Source organism: Pteropus vampyrus, unplaced genomic scaffold, assembly GCF_000151845.1.
Source record: "Pteropus vampyrus isolate Shadow unplaced genomic scaffold, Pvam_2.0 Scaffold67, whole genome shotgun sequence".
Lineage (NCBI taxonomy): Eukaryota > Metazoa > Chordata > Mammalia > Chiroptera > Pteropodidae > Pteropus > Pteropus vampyrus.
The window spans coordinates 5,683,209-5,706,111 of record NW_011888848.1 but is presented as its reverse complement, the minus strand read 5'-3'; the positions used below and the strand labels follow the sequence as shown (position 1 = coordinate 5,706,111).

Genomic DNA, 22,903 nt, shown 5'->3' with positions numbered 1-22,903 from the left:
TTGAAAATTCGTGATCTATATAATGGGAAAAGTCTAAAATAAAAGTTCCAAGCAATTTCAAGTGCCTACAAATCTAGGTAGGCAAAATGAAGTGTACCTGGTAGGAATTGTGGCAGAGAACAAACTCCACCTAAAAAAAAGAGAATCAGCTGCTACTCCATCCCAAGCCATTACCGCTTGTGAGAATGAGGGCCTACTCAGACGGTTTTTATGCAAAGATTGCCAACTTTTAAAATACCTCGTGGACCAAACTCGGTAAGCCACTAGTTAACATTAAAAATCACAATTTTGTTAGCAAAATAAAATTTAAAGCAGTAAAAATAGTTCTTGAGATAAATGTAAACAAATAATCCTGATTTCGTTTTTATTCAGAATAATCCAGACATAATTTAAATTATGTCCTAATTTAATTCACAATCTTCCTACCTGTAGGTCATTTACTCTAACTCAATCATCCCTACTATAATTTCCCATAAATTTCTCCTACTAAGCACTTCATTAACATATCACTTACTGCCCATCTTATCACACTTGTTTTAATTTCCTGTCTCTCACAGGTTTAAGCTCCCTAAATAAAGAGGATTCATGCCTATTATGTTGTTCATTTTTATCTGTAATAGCTGGCACATAGCAAGGGCTCACATTGGTTGAGACAGAAAAAACAGATCAAAGTTACCAAAATCTGAACTGCTGAACAAACACTTGTAGATAACCCATCTGCTGGCTAACTTTTCCAAGGGCATTTCGTCGTTCAGACTTATAAACATCTACTTATTGATCATTATCTCACCTAGCACACTATCACCATCTATGTTGAGATTAAACCATCAAAAAAGAAAGCAGAAAATTCAGTAAGATACACATATAACTTAGAATAGAAATCCTAAAGTGCCTTGCAAGTCAAAAAAACGTTAAGTATTGTGCAAGATACAGTCTTACCCCAGGATGTTTTACTGCGTTCTAATTCTGTGAAATTCTTAGATGGTATCCATAATTCTGAATATTCAATTATCCAGCATATACAGTTTCTTATCTACCCAGGATAGAAAGGAATTTTGCTGTATTCAAAATATCACTTTCTACCTAAAAATATTCAAATTTTGCATAAAACTAAAGTTCTATAAAGAATCAAATAACGAAATAATACAATTAAAGCTAGATTTTGGGCAACTTCCCAAATGGAGTAAGATCGTTGAATAACATTATGGTAGAGCCAGTAAATTAATTGGCTCTACGAATACAACAGGAAGCTCTGTGACAATGCTTTATATTGCTATTAAAGAAAACTAAATTGACGTGAGCAGATATTTGGTAGGTCAGAGATACTATACTCTAGAACCTGAACACAGTAACAGATACATACAGTATCCATAACAAATGACTAATTCATTAAATTATTCTTTCTTTCAAAAGAAGAGTACAACTGGCATATCCAAAACAGAATCACAATAAAAGAAGTCTAAATATTAGGTATAAATTACAACTAGATCGATGTTGGATTTTTCAATTAAAAGGAAAAAATTTTTAATTCTTAATACTTACAGGTCCCATAATTGTGGCTTGCCAATGAAACACTAGGAAAAACAAAAACAAAAAACTCTTATTATTATGTGAAACTGTACAAGCCTTTTTTTGAAATTAGTCATAAAAATCAACTTGAGAGTTACTTACTATCATCCCCAACTGGACCTGCAGAACATTGTGCTGGAGGGTCACGGGCCAAATCACTAAGTTCCTACATCAAGACAGAAAATGATGGGTCATGTAACCGTAAGAGAAAACAAAACTAAAGAAAGAGAGTTAACTACCTCCAGTTTTTTTCGCCCTATTCTTTAAGGAACATATTATCACAATTCATATTTTAACAATATGTTTATTAGAAGAGAAAACATAAGTAACCCTAGCACAGTCTCTGGGGTATAGTAAGTGTAGTTATTTAACACACACACTCAAGACAATCATCTTGGCTAGGGTTCACCAAAGTATATACATACATCGATATGAAAATTATTATATTAACAGCTGTCATCTTAACATACCAAAAAAGTGGTAATCAGATACTTTCATAGCTTAAGAACCTAGACAATACAGCTCTCAACATTCATGATATTTGCTGAACTTCCAGACCATCTCAGAGGCCTTCTTTTTTACTGTCTTAAATCCTGTTCTTTTTGAACCAATTATCCACTGACCTCATTTTTCACTCGAAAAATATCTCATGGTACTAGCTAGGTAGGTACCCCCTTTTTGATTTCCTTAGTCCCTCAACTCAACCTAATTTTATTCAATGTTGAGGAAAACTGCAACTCTGGAAGAACCTAACAGAACTCTGCTCTTAGCAGAACAGGCTGTTTCCACAACTCCACCTGACCTTGTTATTTACCACAAATATGTACTCAGTCCTTCCTTGACTTGTGCATAATAAATCCAGTAAGAAAGTAATTTCTTCACTAGTTTCTTTACAAATTTAAGATAAAAGCTAAATCTACATATACTACATACAAATGCCTATAAAAACATATAGCCCCCGAGATAATAATGGGCTTCTAAGAAAATGGAGGGAATGCAAAACACTGTAGGAAGACTAGAGCAAATTTTTGCCTCTATCAAATGGTCAAAATGTACTTCAGAAATTGGCCAGTTGTTCAAGACTGTCAGTCTAGACACACTCCATTAAAAAAAAAATCAATACAAAGAATTGTTCTTGTGGCAATCGTTTTGCAACATGCATATGTAAAATCATTACTTGTATATTGAAATCCAGTATGTCAATTATATCTCAATAAAACTGTAAAAAACTGTCCTGATAACAGTGCCCATTTGCTTCTGAAACTCATACCACAACTGCTTATAGGTTATCAAAACAGCTAGAGAGCCCAGGATTCACAATGTTAAGATGATGTAAGATCAGAGCAGACCTGTACGCTTGCCTATATAAATATATTCTTGTATGTCCAACATATTAAATAGGAGAAAATTAATTCCAAACATTTTTGATTCTAATCAGTAGAAATTACAGAAACTCATCTCAGAGTAAAACAACTGGTTATAAGAAACTATGCATGGCTTTAGTTAAAAAACGAAACAAAAAAACCCTTACGAAAATATCAATTAATTGTGAAACAATCAAGTATTTGAAAAACTACGTTTTTTGAGTAAAAAAAGAAATGTACTGGCAACATGAATTAATCAACAATCCATTACTGAGCAAATGATTTTTTCATAGGTTAGATCAAATCTCACCCAGCAATTACGTGTATTCCATGAGCAGCCAGTTTTGTTATAATGGCAATCTACTTTAACACCACCTCAAGGTATATATACTTTAGATAAGAAACAAACACAATCTTGATAGGAACAGAATTTTCCCACATTCCGAAACTCATAACAAGTTCTATTGTGTAACTGGCCCACCAAAAAGAAAAACCAGAAGCTAACTTAGGCAGTCTAATTCTCTTTCCTTAAGCAAGTTGGATTTAAAAAGTTTATTTTAAGGTTAAAAACATACCAGTTCTAAACCACCCTGCCTCCTTTCCCACAAAAGATCTGAATTTTCAAAAATGCTATTAAAACCCAAATATAAATGCTATTAAAACCCCAATTCAAATGCTCAAACATAGCATCATAAAATCAGGGCACTGAGTATGTATCTCCCTCAATATTATTTCAGTCTGGAGTCTCACTTTTAATTTAACTTAGACCCACTATTTCCTATGCTTACTTCCTCATCTCTAAAATAGCAATGTCTATTTGTACAGAATTTTTGAAAAGATGAATGACAGTTAAAGCACTCTGGCATACAATTTAGCACATAATGTACTAGCTACTCAACAAGCAAACATGTAGACCACCCGTCTGGAAGGCAAGATTTCCTCCGTAGGCAAATCATTTATGAAACAACCAAAAAAACTGCTTCACAAATAAACTACTATTATAGCCTTAGCCCATTTAAACCTTTTGCCTATGTGACAAATATTTATGCTTAGCTGTCTATAATGTCATCTAGCAACTATACTACCATGACATGTTATACACTAGCAACACAAGATCAGCAATTCAAGGAATGTTTGTGGATGAGGTTTTAAAGAAACCACATTATTAGCCTGAGTCATATGAAACTACTAATATTTGACTATTTTTGAACTATAGAAACTGCAATTTTATGTGGTCCTACCTAGAAATGTGTGGTAAGCATCTGAATTCAAACATTACCAAAATGAATTTTCTACCTTTATCTACCCCAAATTATGTACTCAATACTTATATTGTTTTCAATATAAGACTTATTAAAATTCCTAAAGAAAAACATCTAGCAGTTTTTTTTTTTAAATTAAGTTTATTGGGGTAACATTGGTTAATACAATTATATAATTTTCAGGTGTATGTTGTAATCTGACATCTGTATATTCTAATGTGTTTACTACCCAAAGTCCAGTTTTCTTCAGCTATCATATATTTGATCCCCTTTACCCCTTCACCACCCCCACCCCCTATATTTGACCCCCTTCACCCTTCCTCCCCTACTCCCCCTACCCTCTGGTAACCACTAGTCTATAGTCCATATCCATGAATCTTTGTCCTGTTCCTTTGTTGCTTTTAGGTTTATATCCCACATATAAGTGACCTCATGTGATTTTCAACTTTTTCTGTCTGGCTTATTTCTCTTAGTATGATTATCTCGAGGTCCATCCATGTTGTGGCAAATGGCAGTATTTCATCTCTTCTTATGACTGAGTAATATTCCATTGTATATATGTATAGCAGTTATTTTTAATTAAAAACCAATTTGATGATGGTTGGTCTAACAAAATACCCAACTGATATTGAAACAATGTCATTACAAATAAAAGTTCAGGAATCTATAAAGTTGACCTACATCCTACTTGAAATTTACACGTTTTAATTATGAAGAATGCAAGAAAATAGTTCTTATAAAAGAAATGAGTTTTCCTGCACGCTGATATTTATAAATCACTAAGCCTTTATGTTGGCATTATCACTCTTTTAGAGTGAAGGTATAATTTTCGCTAGTTAGCACCGAATTTCAGCTCTTTACTCTTGTAACTGCAGGTTCTTTTATCTCTCAGATAATTTCTAAATACCTTATTTTCCAAGTTCTCCATGACCAAGACATCTCTGAAGTAATAATCAAAAATTAAAATCCGGCCAATTAACTTATGTACTAAAATCTACTTTAAATTCAACATTGAAAAATGACCTAAGTAACTTTAAGAATCAAAACAGGTCTTTTAAATCAGGTACCAGCACTTTCTTCTAAGATACCAAATAACTGTCATGACATTATTACACCCATAGCATAAGCAAATAAGATACAAGAATATCTTAGCAGGGGAAAAAAAAATACGAGAAAAAGCATAGTAATGAGTTATCTTAGATGCTCTTCTATGTAGCAGACATTTCGCTTACTCAATAAACCATCTTTTACCCTGCTTTCATGGAAATACTTTTCCTTTACTCCAAACATGTAACTGTAGTATTGGGTGATTGTCAGCTACCAAAAACCAGTTACTCAGGACTAATCATATAATTTTGCTCCTTCAGCCTCAATGATTAGCCCTGAGTTGGAAAGTAACATGAGCTGGAATGGGACTTGATCAGTCTTCCATCCATCCTTGCCCAAGATTTTTCAAAATGAAGCTGGAAGGGACAATTCTTCCTTCTCTAATTAGGAGCTGTAAAGATGTGACCAAGAGTTGTTGGCAGGCATATACCCTGAATTTACATGGTGAATCCAAACAAAGAGAGATCACACTGGGTGGCAGAGATGGCAAAGAGCTGACTTGGCAAATAGATAGGCAAGTTCAGTCCCTGAGGTTGTTGCTAGCTATGGTACCTATAGCTAGCTATTCCCTTAATTGTTAACTACTCCAGTTTCCTTCCAATAAATCCAAGAAAAGAAAAAAAAAACCAAGAGGAGAGACCCACTGTAAGCAGAGTGCTATTGGGACACATATTTTATCCCACTAAAACACAATGTAAGGTGCAAGTCTGGCTAAATAAACATGTAAGAAATCTAAATGAAGTCTTAAAATTAAACAAGAGGGAGCAGAGAGAAGTCATGTGTCTAGGAAAGATTTAACTTTCAATCTAATCACAGAAACTATAGGTTAACTTAAATCTACTTCTAAAATGTAAAGTTATTAGCTAAAGTTTTACCATCAAAACATTTATTCATTATATAAAGACTGTCTTTTTGGTGTCAAGCATGTTAGTCTGAATATACCAAGCTAAAATATCAATGCCTCCCCCAACAGACTGAGCTAATAGAAAGTAGACACAATGGAAAAACAAAAAATATTGAGCTGATAGAAAGTAGGCATAATGGAAAAACAAAAAATATTTCAACTACCTAAAATACTTAAAACAAAGGTATTCAAATGCTTTGTGAATCCTGAAAAGGTAACCACTAACTTTGCCTGGGTTTAAAAGTGACATTAGAGCTAGGACCTGATGGAGGAATAAGCAATCTAAGTAGACAAACTCATTCAAAGGTAGGGGTGTAAAAGAACACAAGTTGTAAAAATTTGTTTGTAGTGTAGTATATACCAGAGACACAACAGTGTACAGGTAAGGGAGTAGCAGATATAACCAGAAAAGTTAATCAGGGCTAGATCTTTTGAGAGCCTTGACTATTATGCCAAAGACTATCTCTAAGGCAATGAGAAATCAGTAATACTTTTTAAGCAGGAATAAGGCAAATCAGATTTTGTTTTTTTTTTTTTAACATACTAGCAGTATTACACCATAAGTGATTTTTTATTTTTTTTAAATTAAGTCATATCCTGGAAGCACCCATGTATCTGTGTATTCAGCTTGATAATTAAGTAAAGTTTAATATTTTCACTATACTTCCTTCAGATTTAAGAAAAGCTGCAGGTATCACTGAATAGCTCTCATGTATTCCCTAAGATTATCTCGAATTTGGTTTCTGCCATTTCTCCACTTTCATACACTACTATATATCTAAGAACATATAGCATTGTTTTGCAGGTTTTCAAATTTTAAGTACTATAAAACTAGACATATCATTCAGAACATTGGCTCTTAACACTATTTGTAACTAGGATTTCTAAGAATCTGATGAACTGCCAACCCTCTATCCCCTAAAATACACATATGCCCCCACAAAACTCTACTTAATTTGTGGGGTATCAGACCCTCCTCACACCCATGTTGTAGGAATCCCTACAGAAGAGTAGATAACTACAGTAATTTAGTTGAGACAAGAACATGAACTAAGTCACTGGGGATAAAAAATAATTTTAAATACCAAGCCTTTTACCCTTAAACTACCTTATGGAAATAGGCCTTATTTCCACTTTACATTAGAGGTCCTTACTAGAAGGAAGGAAAACCTGAGTTTATGTAGGACACGCTAAGCTCCAGGATGGGTAGTAGGAAAGCAAAGCAGGGTAACTACCAGACAACTTGAAAAATAGGTCTAGGGATAGTTTGCAAAAAGACTACTTTCTCAAAAGGGTGTTCTCACATCAAAGATGTATCCAAGTTAAAGAATCTGATATGGCATTTAGCAAACTGGAGAAAAAAAGTTCAACTGCATCAACCCAACTCTATTCTACTTTAGAAATAAATGCCCTAGATTGTACAAAATATGGAAAACCGATGTTTTCTTAGGATCAGTTCCTCTGTAACTATTCACTGTTAATTCGCACCTCACCACACTCATTGTGAATCTAGTGTTACCATTTCAAGTTGCATGGCCTTTAAATGAAAGCCAAATGAAAATTATCTCTTCCACTGCAAAATAAAACTATTTACTGGACTTGAGATCAATTTCCAGTGAGGTACCTCTCAAAGAATTTTCAAAAGTAATTTTGTCTTCAGTTTTCACCTTATGAAATGACTTTAGAGCCTAAAAGTTTCACAGGCTTCGGGAACAAAAACAACTTACAAAATTATATAAAGTACTGAAATTAATTCTTCGCTTCTCAGTAGAGAAGAACAGTGGCAAGGACCTGAAAGAATAGCACGCATGTGAGAGATCTTTAAAGTCTTCATACTGTTGACTACTCCTCCCCCAAGGGGAGCAGCATTACCCAGGTGGGGTCGTGGCCAACGATGAAGACCACAGAAATAGGAAAACAGTTGGCAGGGGAGACTGGTACACACTGGAAATTGCTATAGGCTCCACTTACCTTGACATGACTGACACTTAGACATATAATTTGGGTACAATGTTAAAAACTGTACTATCCATTAAAAAAAAAAAAAGAAAGAAAGAAAGAAACCACCAGCTAGACATTTCTTTGCCATGGTATGCTCTTTGGGGGGAAATTTTCTCCTTTTGGGATCATCTTCCTGCACTACATTTCCTTAAACCTCCTGCACATCTGACTAGTGTGAGAATCCTCCACTGGGAAATATGCTTCTCCTTTCCCTTTAAAAGCCTACACATGTATAGGAAAAGGAGTCAAGCGAATCTCTCTAAAAGGCAGCCAACAGATATAGCTCAAGCAGTGAGTGTTCTCATCTGGAGGTACATGATTAAACAGAAATGAGTCTGATCCTTCCTTTTGGAATGGGGACTCAGAAAACCTACAGCTAATCTTGAGGAAGACATTTGCTTTGACCATTATGGGACACAGGGTCTCTCTGACAGTTGATTGTTAAAGGTAAAACAAGAAAAGGTTGAGACACTGGCCTAGAAGTCTAAACACACTGCTAAATAAATACTTGTGTTTTTTTTGCTTCTCTATCCTACTCTTCCTCATTCAATGAGGCAAAGTGACTAATCACAGACTACAAAGAGCAGGAAGCCAAGGTACTGACTACACTAAAGGCCTGAGGGGATAGAGAAGTATATGTAAGCAATGGTTCCTGCCTCTAAAGAGCTTATATATCGGAAATACAAGAACTATTTATGAATAAAGCTACAGAGCAGCCATGTTATATTAGCCTCTTGTAAGATTTAATGTGTCTAATATCATTTAAGCATTCTCAACTTTCAACGATAACCACTGCTTATATATGACATAATCAAAGCCAGCATTTTGAAAACAAAGTTTCTAGTATCAGTCCTGCTATTAAAGTATAACTCCCTAAATAAATTATTCTAGTTTGTAAAATTCATTCTGCCAAAGGCCAAAATTTAACTCAATATGATCACTGTTATAAGGCCAAGTTTATGGATCCCATCCTTAAATACAATAATTATCACAATGTTCCAAAATCATTTGTTAGCTCAATCTCTGCCACTCATCTTGCATATCACACAAAGGTCATAACGATAACAGTAGTATAGACACATTTCCTATCACTGCTTTTGGGAAAATTTAAAGCTCATGCCATTACTGAAAGGTAATTTCTTCTATTTTATTTAACAGTCCACGTCTTTTCAAAATTCAACTTGAATTAAAGGCAAGACATGTATGACTATATGTCAGTCAGTGCTATAAAGACAGCCTTGCCTCTTAAACCTATACTGAGCAATATGAAATATTACCTTGAGGACTGGATGAGATGAGAGTATGAGGTGGGAAATGAGAATAAGTGCCTTTTCAGAAATTTTGAGATCAGTCACCCTCAAGGACCCTTTACAACCAAGCAATATAAAGGTATATATTTAAACCAATGATAGAGATCAAAATGCAGTGCAATTAATTGCCCAATCAGGAAATTACTGCTTTAATTCTTATATCATCAAGTTTACCATGAAGTAAACAAAAATTCATTTAACATTGCACAATTTCTAAATATCCTATGTAGATACAAATGGCAAAAAAGGAAACATCTCAGAAACATATGATTACCAGACATTATTTCAAAAGGGAAGCTGGCAAAAAGATTTGAGATCTGAACAATTTCAAAAACTGTACACTTAAGAATGGGAAAGAATAATTCCTTTAAAATCATTTTAGTTTGGAATTTCTAATTTCTGGTGAGAAATCCTGAAATTTATCTTAGTGATTAAGAGGTAGGTGCTGCACACCATGTCTCATTACATCGCTAACAAGATATTAACTTCCTGTTTAGTTGTTAATTATAGGTGTGACAAGCATTCTTGTTCATTAGACAAGATACAATGACTTGAATGAATAATGCTACCATTTTCTTTCCTCGGATCACCATTAAAAATAAGCCATTTAAGATTATTCAAAGCAGTTCTTTCGTAAGCATCATCTAAATGGGCAAAGACAAAAAGTCAAATGTTGGTTCTAAGCTTTGATCCATAAATGCAAATAAGGCATTTTATACATACAAAAAACAAAAATTAAGAGCAGTCCAAAGATTGAAAACATCCAATTATATATTATCCATGAAATTATAACTAGTCTAAGATTAATGTGAACAAGTATTCCATCCTGAAAATGAACAAGTGACCAAGAAGTAGTGAATCACGATAGACCTAAAAGGTCAAATACAACAAATTCAACTATGAAGTTGTTCGGAGGGCTCTGAATGACAGATTATGTTCAAAGGTGAAGATGATCGAATGAGCAAAGTATAAAACACTATTGAAATTTCCCCTAAGTAACAAGGTTGAGGGTACTGTTTTGAGACATAATCTCATATAATAAGGTAAACTGACTAGTAAGATACTAAGTGCATCCGTTCTTAATTACACTGTTCAATTCTGAAATAAGATCACTGCGTTGGTAGCAAAACCAAGTCAAGAACACAAAATTTCCAGTAAAAAAAACAAAATTTCATTTAATTTTGCTAATGGCAAAATGCTGGTTTTGGCAAACAGAAATAAGTATAGTTATAAAAGAAAAAACACACCATAACAATGACAAAATGTAGTGCAGGAAAGCTATTCAGATAAACTGTGGGTACATCCAATATGTGAATGAAGAGTCCCCTTAACTTTTCAAATAATCATTTCCGCTACTTGGTTTATAAAATTCTTGAAAGGTAAGTTGTATAAGGTGCACCTATTCACGTTTATATGCTTGTTTCCTCCATTCAAAGCAGAAATTCTAATGGGCGATTGACTGGCTTATTTATTTATTTATTTATTTATTTTATCCCCCGGGACTAGACTACTGTGCCAAACAGAATAAAACCTCAGTAAGTATTGATTAAATGATTATCCCCTATGTCTGTGGTTCTTAACCTGAGGGAAGCTTCAGAAATATCCCTAAGGGACATTTCAAAATTAAGCCTGTTCCCAGATAAAATAATTCAGCAAGTCTGATAAGACCCCATGTACCCATATTCTTCAAAAATTCTGCTAAACGTTCTAATGTATAAAGATAATTCATGTCAAAACCCATATACGCAACACATATAACAGAATGCAAAAGCCAATCTAGAATTTGAGAATTTAATCTGAACTATTTTTATCTCAGTACTAGGTACTGTTTTCTTTGATAGAAAGACATAGTGAAATGCTCCGAGAAATTCTTAAGAATTGACTGTATCTTGGATAACCCGTGGCACTAGAACTCATGAGTTAACATATAATCTAGTGCAAAGTATATCTAAGTAGTTTTCCCCCCAGTGCTAGCAAGTGTTCAACTTTTTGTACAAGAAAAACTAGAATTAACACTGTAGATGAGCATGATGAAACCAAAGCACACGGTGTCAAAGTTGTCATCCTTATTCAAATTAAATATCGAAGTCATTATATGATCAGCATCCCTACCACTAAACTGTCCTACAAATTAAGTAGGTTCTTGAGGATCTTAAAAGAAACACATCCAATACAGTGTATTTAGCTTATAGGCTCACTGAGGACAAGTTTAAGATACCCCTAGCAATCAGCTGGGTCACATGGTAGTTCCCAAAGTCCTTGAAGAGAGAAGCCAAAAAGAAACGCACTCCTACTTTCAAAACTTGTTACCTAAAATCTTAATTCACAAATTAACTATAACGTTAAGAGCAAAATTAAATCCCATTTAAACGCGAAGTGGGAGAGCAGAGCTTACTTCAGGTAGCCAGGAGTGCTACTTGACATTCTCTTACCTGACTAGAAAACAAGAAGTGGAATGGTTCAAATATCAGTACAGAATAGAGGTTAAGAGATTGAGCTCTTGAGGTAGACTATCTGATTTGAATCTCAGTCACTCACTAGCTGTGCGACTATAAGCAAGTAATGTAACCTCTCTGTGCCTGTTTCCACACGTATAAAATGGAATGGTAAGAATATCTCACAGGATTGTTGTGAGGATTGAGACTCAGTCAATATTCATAAAGAGTTTACAAAGTGTTTAGGACATAGATGCTAACATCTAGCTATTAGAAGCAGAATGATACATGCCAAAAACAAACAAACAAACAAAAAAACCACTCTTTTTGAATACCAAAAATGTAACATGACAGTGTAGTGATTAAGAACACACTGTGGAGCCTGACTGCCTAGATTCCAATCCCGACTCTGTCATGATATGACCCTGGGTGGTTTTTTTAACCTCTGTGCATCTCAAAGTTCCTAATCTCCAAATGGGGGCAATAATTGTACCTATTTCCCTGGACTGTTGTAAGATAAATGAATCAATACAAGTGTTTCAAACAGTTTTGACACACTGCAAGCACTCAAAGCATGAGCTATTCTTTTAGGCTTGGTTCACATTATATTTTATGTAAAGTTCTCTTTAAACATCTCCCCAAACTCACACGCTGTAGTTATTTTAATGGTAGTAAAATTTTCTGACTCTCAAACATCACCAATCAACTTGGGAGTATTTTTAATTATTGTGTTTAACAAATAGCTTGTAAGACCAAACTACAGCTTATCCAAATGAAGAATACAGCAAAAAATAAACAAAATAATAATAATAATGTTATATGATAAGGCTGCTTGGTCTAAGAACTATTCAAACAAAAAAGAAATTATAAAAAATAAGCTTTAGAAAAAACAAATTCAAAGCCTTGATCAAATGAACAACCAATAGTGAGATATTCCAACGAAAAGCTTTTTATTAAAATGAGAAATATTCATGTCTTAATATTTGAAATTTGAGGGCTGCAAACAATAATTCAAAATAAAGAACATCAATGCCTACTCGACTTCATATTTCTAGAACAGAGGTGCCTAAAATAAAAAGCATCTCCCATCAGTTGTTCACTTGCTAAAATTGTCTGGACGTGGAATTTTTTCTTCTTTTTTCTTTTTTTAAGTTTAATGGTGTGATTCTGACAATAACTGCTGAAAACCAAACAACACGTGCCAAAACTTTTCTATAGATTAAATCAATTAAGTCCGAAATAAACACATCTTTCCAATTTGGAAAGTGTCATAATGTCAAGTTTCTGTATTATAAAAATCTAGTATTAACAAAGAGTAGAAGACTAGAAAAAGTTTTTGAAGATTAAAAAGTGATATTAAAATAGCAGTAGTAGTAACCTGAGTGTCATGTGTGGGGTCAGGGGGAGGGTCCAAAGCCACACATTAACCTATTTAATCCTAAAAAACAACCAACCAAAAACTAAAATTTGTTTTGCTCACTGGGCATCCCTAATGTCTAGAATAGTGTCTGGTATTCACTAGGTACTCAACTGTTTATTATTCATATAACACAAACGTTCACTCTATAGAACACAAATAACTTGCCCAGTCCTAGAATTCTAACTGGAGCATTTCTGCTCCAAAGTTCACACTCTTAACCATTATACTGTCTCTCTAGAGCTTTTAAATCATTAAAGTGGTGTCACAGCAGCTTGGTTATCACCTGTAAAAGAAAAAAAATCAATGAGACCTTCCTTTAAAGTATTCTGTTCCACATGGATGAAAAACTATGGATTTAAATAATTCCACATCTTAGTGGCCTGAATTAATTCCCATAGATAAAAAAGGTTTTGATTTGTACTAAATGTTATGTTTTTTGTATTAACTATGACATAAAATATAACTATTCTTCTATGTGTTGCTCGCCTACAAAGTGGTCACAGAAAGAGGTGTTTAAGTAATCCTTAAGTCTTAACTCCTAAAATGTTTTTCTTTCTCTCATTTTCCATCTTCTCTAATACAAAGATTTAAGTTTATATTTCGCACAATGACAATGCAATGATAGCCTAAAACAAAATCCCAGATTTCAGCATCAATATACTGAAGATCTAAACCTCCATTTTTATATAAAATACTAATAAACATCAAAGTTACACGCATTAAATAAATAGAAAATGAAGCATCAGGTCTATTTTGGTAAATAAAGCCAAGTCCTTGCCATTCCTTTTATGTATACACTCTTTAAAAAAGTAACCTATCAAAACCAAAGATTCTAACTTACAATCTCCTGTCTCCTAGTTTTAGTAAGGCTGAATTTATTCCATGACATTTTTTTCAAGTTAGCTGTAAATACTCCACCCTCCTCGATTGTGCAAGAACCAAACACACCACATATACACAAGTTACAAAAAAGGGAAATATGGTCTGAGAGTTTGAATATAGATAAGTCTTGAGCAGGAGGTTTCAGATCTAGTGTACGACCTGATATAAAAGTTAACATTTAACAAAGAATATTATTTTATATTATTACGAAAGGATATGCCGGAAAGAGCCTGAACCAGTTAAAGCAGCCGCCATCTTAAAATGCGGGATAGAAGTTAGAGCAAGAAAATGAGACTAAACCACCGGAGGTGGAGGTTCCGCTCACCCCGAGACTCGAAATATCCTTTTTTTCAACTTATGTCGATAGTTTAGTATCACGTTTTAAGTAGCCAAAAAACCTTCTCCGAGGGTATTATTAAATGGGCTGAGACATAAATAGGTACACCTAACCTTAGCTTTACTGCCATCGCACCCCTTACCACCCCCCAATTCCCCCCCTCCGCCACCCACCCCCCGCGCCAAAAGAGAAAGGGAGCTTCCAGAAAGCTTTTACATCAGTTCCCAGTGTGCTTCTGATAGCTTCGGGTGAAAAACCTGAACCAAAGTAAGTTGCAACATTGTGTCAGCCCATCTCCTCCCAATCCCACTTATTCTGTATAACTCGCCCAGTGATGAAGTTTCTGACTTGACTCATTCACTACTCTTCGGCTGGCAAAAGACTTCTACCCCAAGCCCTAATAAAGTTCGGGACTCGCCGGATTTGTTATCCTCTCCCCGCTTCCTACCTTTCTTCCCCCTAGACGGCCTGGAACCTTGATCTTACAACTAAAATAAGTTTTCAAGCACCAAATAGGAAGCGCCATGACATCTGCCGGAGTGTCTCTCCGCAATTCTGACCCACAGAGGACTAACTCTTCCTTTAGAAGCAAAACCAAGGCCCCTGAAATCACTCCCCCTCACCCCGAATTTGTATCGATTCCACTGAAATACTCAAGATAACACTCGACTTGCCACAAGTTCTGTTCCCTAGCTTTAAATCTCATTTCTTCACAAAATATATCCGCGCCCCCATCCCCCAATGGAAGAAACGACGCAAGGAAAAACACTTTCATAATTATACTTCCCCCACCCGATTCTTCCTCCGGGCCTGAGCCTTTCCTCCTATGACCCCATCCCCTTCAGTCCCATGAGTTACCTTATTAATCCGTTTCAGCGCCATAGTCTGTGCTTTGCGTCTGGTTCACTATCTCGGTGTGTGCTCAAAGGTCCGGACAAAACTCTTGATTATCCTGGCGGCAGGGAAGGATTGTCTCTTCGTCTCACACCGGCTCTGCCAGACACAGGCGCCTTTTGCAAAAATGGAGCAGATCAGCACTCGCACAGGCCCCGGAGAGCCCCGATGAATCCAGGTCCCTTAAAACGGTCGCGATCCGGGGTGGGTGGGGTGGCGTGGCAAGGCCACCAACAGCCTCTATGCCGTCCTTCGGCCCGAAGAGGGGGCGAGAGTGACGGGAAGAGCGGAGGGGTGGCTACAAGTTTGACTTCCCGGCCTCTCGAAAGGAAGAGACCCGGGTGGGAGAGGAAGAGGCGTAGGAGAAAGGGGTGGGTGCGGGGCAGGGTCCGGAGCCCAGCAGAGGAGGAGCCGGGGCCTAGTTGGCGTATGCCGGCGTCACTAGGGCAAAGAAAGGCTAGGGGGGAGGGGGAAACAGGAGGCTCCGGGCTTACGCCGGGCTTCTTTCGGTTTCTAACTCAAAGGTGCGGCAGGAGAGGGAAAGGAAATGAAGAGAAGAGGCTTGATGTATGTCGCTGTCCCCGCAGCTAGAGCTATTCTGTGTCGTCCCTGACGCCACCGTACACTCCGCCTTCCAGCGCGCTCCCGCGCGCGCCCGCCCAGCCAGCTACCACCACCACCACGCGCCCGTGCCGCCCCAGAGTCTCCGGCTTAGGCGCGAGGACGCGCCCATTCCCCCTCCCCCTTAAGCAGGAGAGGCTCCAGCTTCTCCAGCCTTCCCACCCTACCCCACCCAACAGGCTGGTCACTCAAGCCACCCAGGGCCTGTGTTTCCTCTCTTACCCGGCCGGCCAGTGGGCCGGCCACCCTTCCCTTCCCCTAGCCGTCCACACCCACGCGTACTGAGGGGCCGGGGCCTCCCTCAAGCTGCGGCCTCGGCCTCCTCCCCGCGCGGCAGCTGGTGCCTCCCCGGCCCTACGGGGCTCACGCGCACGACACAGCCACAAGATGTCCGCTCTGACGGAACTACTGCCAGCTGCCACGCTCCGCCCCTCCCCCCCTCCTCCTGCCTCTTCACCGCCGCGTATCAGTCCGCCAACGCCGCCGCCGCGAGCACAGGACGAATCTAAGGATGCTGGAAAACGGTTTACTTCTCACTTCCAGTACAGCGTGTCTGTGCCACCCCCTTTTCCTTTTTTTCAGAACAGCACCGTCTTTCTAAATAGATCGGAGGTTAGACTGGGAGGGCGGGGGCTGGAGGCGGGTCATGGGCTGGGGGGAAGGGTAGACGAGCGGCGGAAACTCTTAGACTCAGAGAAGCATCGAGAACCGGAAGGGGACCATGGGAGGAAGGTAATGGAAACGGCAGCTGCGCGATCGAATCCCACGCCCCTCCCAACAGAGTCCCCCAGTTTCCTCACTTGGTATCGAGGAGGCGGGTCTCGCGAGAACCTCGTGGCTGGTTTACAGGAGCTGTAGGTCTGCAATGACTTAAGGGCAGTTTTGTGCGGTCTTCCGGGTGGGGGCCCGCCCCCAAATCCTCAAATTCTCGCGAGAGGTAATGAGGCACCGGCTCGTGTTGGGGCGGGCCTCGCCGGAGAAACACCGCCCATGAGTGCTTATGCTGGTGGAAAGAGGAAATGTAATTCTCCGGCTTGGTAGGAGCGCGCGCCGGCACATCCTTTTCTCACGCACCCAATCAGGAATGTGTGGTGGGAGGTACCATGGATTAATTACTAGATGCCTGTAGTCCTGGTTGACCCGGCTTTTGAAATTTCCGGTGGCGCAGGTGAGCGGTATTTACTCGCCTGCGGATCTGAGCCGGTTAACCAGTAGGAGGAAGCGCTCGTCGAATGGGAACAATCATTTAAAGTAGAACCTAGCGGACCGCTAATCAGTGCGCCCACCTGCCGAAATGTAGTGTATTTCTAACCCTACAGGATCTGAGAAGAATACTGAGAAGAGCGGACCTGAGACCTGTTCCCAGAATTAGAGCATTTTAGGAATCAAGCTCAACTGTGAATATATGGCGATGCAGAATAGGGAGATAGGTGCGGGCTGTTCTCTGTAATCAACCTCTACCATCCGCCGAGGTTTAAGTATGGGAATAGAGTTAATACTTTTTTCCTCTTGTTGCTTTGTTTCCGTTCCTAGAGCCACAACATTGTGAAACAATACTTACTGAAACATCCAGGGGAAGAAATACAAGGATAGGATTGGCCTGTTTTAATCTGCCGAGTGCGAAGTATAGAGAGTGATTTTGCTCTATAGTGTTTCCTTCAGGCAAAGGTTAGTAAGACATTAATTTTTTAAAGGAATTTAAAAGTACTGACCTGCTTAAAGTTTTCTAACATTCTTTTAAATGATCCTACTTAAGAATTAAATGGAAATAAAAACTTGTTTTAAAAATATACTTAACTTTAAAAAAGGAAAGTAGCAAGTTATTTCCTGTTACAAGAAAGCATTACCTAATTAAAACTTCATAGGTCTGCGATAAATGAGCTAATGTATACTGTTCAGGTGACCATAATAGTGTCACTAGAGCAATCAGTGAAATAGTGCTTCTCAAGCTAGTATCTGTGCAAATCACCTAGGGATTTATTCAAAATGCAGATTTTGATTTAATATTCTAGGGCAGAGCCTGAGTTTTACCTTTCTTAAAAACTCTCAGGTGATACAAATTATTCTGCTCAGAGAACCTCTCTGTGAGTAGCAAAGCACTCTAGTGCTCACCTCATGGCCTACAGGATACCTCTGTCGCTCCTTCCATCTTTCTTTTGTTCTTTCTTTTAACCAGTTTAATATAGTAAAAACACAGGATTCGGCAGTTGGAATAGAAGGAGAAATCCAAGTTTGTTTTCTGGCTCTATTCCCATATGTGTGATAGGGTGCACTTACTTTTCTTAGTTTCTTCAATGCTAAACTAAGCATAATAATAGATGTCCTTTCTCACAGGGTTATTGTGTGGTTCAGATGTCATAATGTATGTGGAAGAGCAGTGCAGGCTACAGTGCTGTGTAAATGTAAGTTAATAAACTAACCAGACATTAACAGGCCACAGTGTAAAACAAATCTAAGAATAACAACATAGGTAATATTTATGGAACACTTATTATGTACCAGGTACTGTGCCTGTTAACCCCCTATGCAAATAAAGAAACTGATACACAGGGAGATTAAGTTCCTATCCCAAGAACACAAAGCTAATAAATGGCAGAGTACGTATTGAATGGAGTTGTATATTGTCTCAATTTAGAAAGTAGGAGAGTAGGATGTTTTATATTTCTACTTTCAGTGCCATTCGAATCTAATTTTGACGCATTTCTCCCTCTGTTTTGTTCTTTCAGAAGCCAAGATTGAGGCATAGTAGGAAACATTCCTACCTACCCAGAGGGAACTAACAATATTCAAGAGAAAAGTGCTGAAGAACCCCATTTGTATTACCCTAATTTAAGCAAACTTCAGTATGAAAGTATAACAGAACACGTTAATTCTCTGAATTAACAGAGCACAGCAGGCTGAGACAGACTTGAGGTCAGAGTTCTTAATATTTTTGGTGCCACAAACTGCTTTTGCAGTCTAGTGAAACCATGGACTCATCTTAGAATAATGTTTTTAAATGTATAAAATAAAATTCATAGCATCATAAAAAAACATTTTGAAATAGAGTTTCAAATATTAAAGGAAAACATTTTTGGCATAGGAATATATGTGTTTTATTAACACAGTAAGATCAAATGATGGTCTAGTAAAGACCAAAATTTTGAAATAATGATGAACATAAATATTTTAAGATTTTGCAACATTTGTCATAAAAGTATTTGTGATTCCTATTGGTGACACAGACATAGATACAGCTAGTTGTTTGTTGCTTACATTCAACATTACATTCTAATTTCAGTTAGAGATTAGTAAAAACAAATATGTAATTCGTGTTTTCATATCCAAGTTCACACACACCCTGATTTCTATTCATGAACTATGTGTTAAAAAACCTTAGGTAGAGTCAAGTAGGCTTATTCCTTTTGGAAAGCCTTGAAGGGATTGTGAAATTTAAAATAGAATTAATTCCTATGCATAGCAATAGTGATTCGTCAAGAAAACATTTAATTACCACCAGTATACTTTCTATAAGAAGGCATGTAATAGGTTTAGGAAATTGTTTTATCCAATATGTTGATTTTTTTTTTTTTTTTTTGAGACCTATAAAGCTACCCTATGAAAAATTTACCTAACTAGAACGATTTATTTCCCAAGTATTCTGGGTAACTTAGGTTTTACTATGTCACTTTTATTTATTACACACTGTTACAAATAAGATGTGGTAGAAGAATTGAAAAATGAGAGTAACAACCAAGGGCGAAATTAAAATGTTGCATATTTGAAATTGTTAAAAATAAGTGTTAATTATTATTTGAAGTACTATATGCTGGGTCTTTTAATTCATTATCTCATCAAATCCCCATTATATAGATGAAATACTCAAGGTCATAATTATTAAGTAGGAAAGCCAGAATTTAAACCTAGGCATCCTGACCTCAAAACTCACACTCAACCATTAAGCTGTTTTTTAGCCCTTTGACTATTAGCCAACGTTGATTTGCCTACTAGTACAACAAATATATATTCTCTGCCTCAAATATTTATGCATTCCTTACCATTCCAAGTAAAATTCCAACCAGTGACTAAAAGGAATTTTCTAAATTCTCTCTTTGCAGCAATATTGCTTATATTCAACCCCACTTTTAAATAAGTGGACTGCCAGTTGGTGCTGGAAAATATTTTGTTCTACAAAAAATTTCGTTGTAATGGAGTTTTGCTTAGAAGATGAATAATCCACTCATGCCCTTCTCTGTCCTACAAACATGCATCTGAAATTAAACCTTTGTTTTATAATGGTGCCACTACTTTATCAAGATAGTATACAAGCAACGATGACATGTAAATGAATCCTAGTATATGAAGTTCTAGATTATCCATGTTTAATGGAGACAAATGCTGGTATAACCCTAAATTCATTTCTATTTGGCACCGAAGTGAATTTTTTGGTCGATTATGCTTTCTGTTTATTTGTATTTACACTAGCAAACTTAACATTTTTGCTCAATTTTGCTAAGGTTAAAATTAAAAAGAACATGGCCTGGAAGCATTTTGAAATTTAAGGAGGTAGCCCAAGATTAGCTCAGACTTTAAAATAGTATTCACATATCTAATGTTATACAGAGTCCAATTTATAATTACAAGTAAAGGTAAAGTTGACTTTCTTCACTTGACGTATTTAATTTACCATCTGAAAAAAAAGAAAAATAGTGTTTTTATATTGCATTTTCAATATGCTAAAAAGATTATGATTTTATGTATTGAAAGAAACATTAAAAAATGCAGGTACAAAATATTGAAAAGATAAGCTAAAAGCAATTTCATCCTTAATACTATATTTAAATCTCAAAAACTTTCTAATTATGGTAGATCAGATTTTCTTGCATGAATTTGCATGAAACAAAAGAAAATATAAAAGATGAAGAAAATTAGTATAAAAGTGGCAGTGGTATAACTAATCCAAATAATGAAGGTGTGCCAAAGTCTTAATATGTGAATGCATCATATGTATGTGAAGCCACATATAATAGCTTGAGTATAGGAGTTAATTAAAATATGCTTGTGAATAAATATAGTTAACATAGATTAGTACATATCTTTGATAGTATTTAATATTGCATGTGTGTTTTCAGACCTTTGTAACTTTCTCATAGAATTTTATAACTTGCTAAAGACATTAGCTTTAACACAGTGAATATCATTTTATTAGTTTAATTAAATTGTAAATGCCATAGTTTAGATTTTATATCCAGAATGCATGTTTATGTATTCTGCTTGGAGTAGGTAATTTAGAACATAAGTCAACCAAATGTTATTTGATATTGTTCGCATAAAAATCAAATGAGTTTCTGTATATTACCAGTTCAGAAGCTCATTTTTATGATCAAGACAAGGTAATGTGTTTAGGAAACTACTCTATTTCATGATAAGAATATCATTTTGACCTTAAATTAAGATGTTTTTTAGTACATAATGACTCATGCACAAATGTTTGAGCTAAAAATAAATTTGAATATTTTCCACGTAAAAACCTGTACACATGAATGTTCAGAGTAGCATTATTCATAATAGCCAAAAGTGGAAACAACCCAAATGTCCATCAGCTGAGTGGATAAATAAAATGTGCTATATCTATATGATGGAATAGTATTAGTTAATAAGAATGAACACAATACTTCTATATGCTACAACATGTATCTTGAAGCTTGAAAATATTATTCTAAGTAAAAAAAGCCTGACCAAAAGGCCACATATTATATGATTACATTTATATGAAATGACTACAATAGGCAAATCCATAGAGACAGGAAGTAGATTACTGATTGCTCAAGGACTAGGGGTTGAGTAAATGGGAAATGAATTCTGAGTTACAGGGTCTTTTTGATGGAGATGATGCAGTGTTCTAAAACTAGATAATTGTAATATTTATACAACTCTGTGAATATGCTAAACCCCACTGAATTGTACACTTTAAAAGAGTGAATATTATGGTATGTGAATTATCTCAATGTGCATTAAAAAAATTAATGAGAATCAATGTGAAATTAGTCTGGAAACACTGCTAAATATTTTCAACATCTCGTAATACTCTTCAGGTTACCAGTGATAAATGAGATGTAGCATCTTTGTAAAATGTGAAAAATTTACAGCCAGGAAGAGGCTTTTCCTTCAGTTCAAACAATGCAGTTTAATTTAGTTTTACTATAATAATAAGCATTTGTTGTCTATTAGTCTTAAATTTGGAGTTATTTTCATCAGTATTATTTGTTTAATAAAGCAGTGATTAAAAATTTAAACATTTCATTGAAAATAAAAGTTGATAATTATGGCTGGAAATAGGAGAATACACTGATTTTGGCATTCTCTAAATATAAAAAAGTTTTCTTTAATTTCAGATGAAATCAAGTAGGTTGAAAATCAGGGGTACTTATCCAGATAAGGATTAGGGTGAAATACTGTCAAATAACAAAACTAAAACACTTTTGTAACAAGTTTGATGTCCTTCATTTAAGGGAAAACAGTTCATGGACTAGAGGAGTCCAGTGCCTCACAGTGAGTGGAGCACTGTTCCCGAGGGATTTGGGGCAGGAGTGAGTTTCTTGGAGCATTAGAAGCAGTGACACAAAAGGCATGATTGGCTAGGAGGTCGAGGATTTCCTTGTAAGGCCAGCAGGTCCTGTTTCCTAAGGTAAGGTGAGCTATCAATATAGCTGAGTTGGAGCATTGTGATTGGTGTAGGTTAGGTTTCCTTGACAGGTGTTGCCTGTGAGTGCAGGCTGACCTAGGTTTAGATCTGTGACATGGGCCAGGCCATTGGG

The 22,903-nt window shown here is 36.5% G+C and overlaps 1 protein-coding gene and 1 long non-coding RNA gene across 11 annotated transcripts in view; one reads left to right on the top strand and one right to left on the bottom strand.

Annotated features, from left to right (window-relative positions):
• The window catches only part of UBE2D3 (ubiquitin conjugating enzyme E2 D3), a 28,891-nt gene extending 11,856 nt beyond the window's left edge, over positions 1-17,035 (bottom strand). The window contains exons 1-4 of one of the 5 annotated variants that reach the window (XM_011361508.2): positions 16,907-17,035; positions 15,450-15,601; positions 1,672-1,735; positions 1,543-1,574 (exon numbers count right to left, since the gene is read on the bottom strand). In XM_011361508.2, the coding sequence (XP_011359810.1) occupies positions 1,543-1,574; positions 1,672-1,735; positions 15,450-15,473 (120 nt within the window). In that variant the 5' untranslated portion in view covers positions 15,474-15,601; positions 16,907-17,035. Of the gene's footprint in view, positions 1-1,542; positions 1,575-1,671; positions 1,736-15,449; positions 15,602-16,382; positions 16,527-16,555; positions 16,883-16,906 lie in introns of those variants that run through there. The other 4 variants (XM_011361506.2, XM_011361509.2, XM_011361505.2 and 1 more) reach the window with 4 other exon arrangements.
• On the top strand, positions 16,585-22,383 carry LOC105293027. 6 transcript variants are annotated; one of them, XR_895951.2, is made up of 5 exons: positions 16,585-16,718; positions 17,426-17,536; positions 17,640-17,774; positions 18,441-18,508; positions 18,833-22,383. It is a non-coding gene; the product is annotated as an uncharacterized LOC105293027 (long non-coding RNA). The 6 variants fall into 6 exon arrangements; XR_002780722.1 differs by lacking the exon at positions 16,585-16,718 and adding an exon at positions 16,760-16,838; XR_002780724.1 differs by lacking the exon at positions 16,585-16,718 and adding an exon at positions 17,059-17,143.
• Positions 22,384-22,903: the final 520 nt, after the last annotated feature.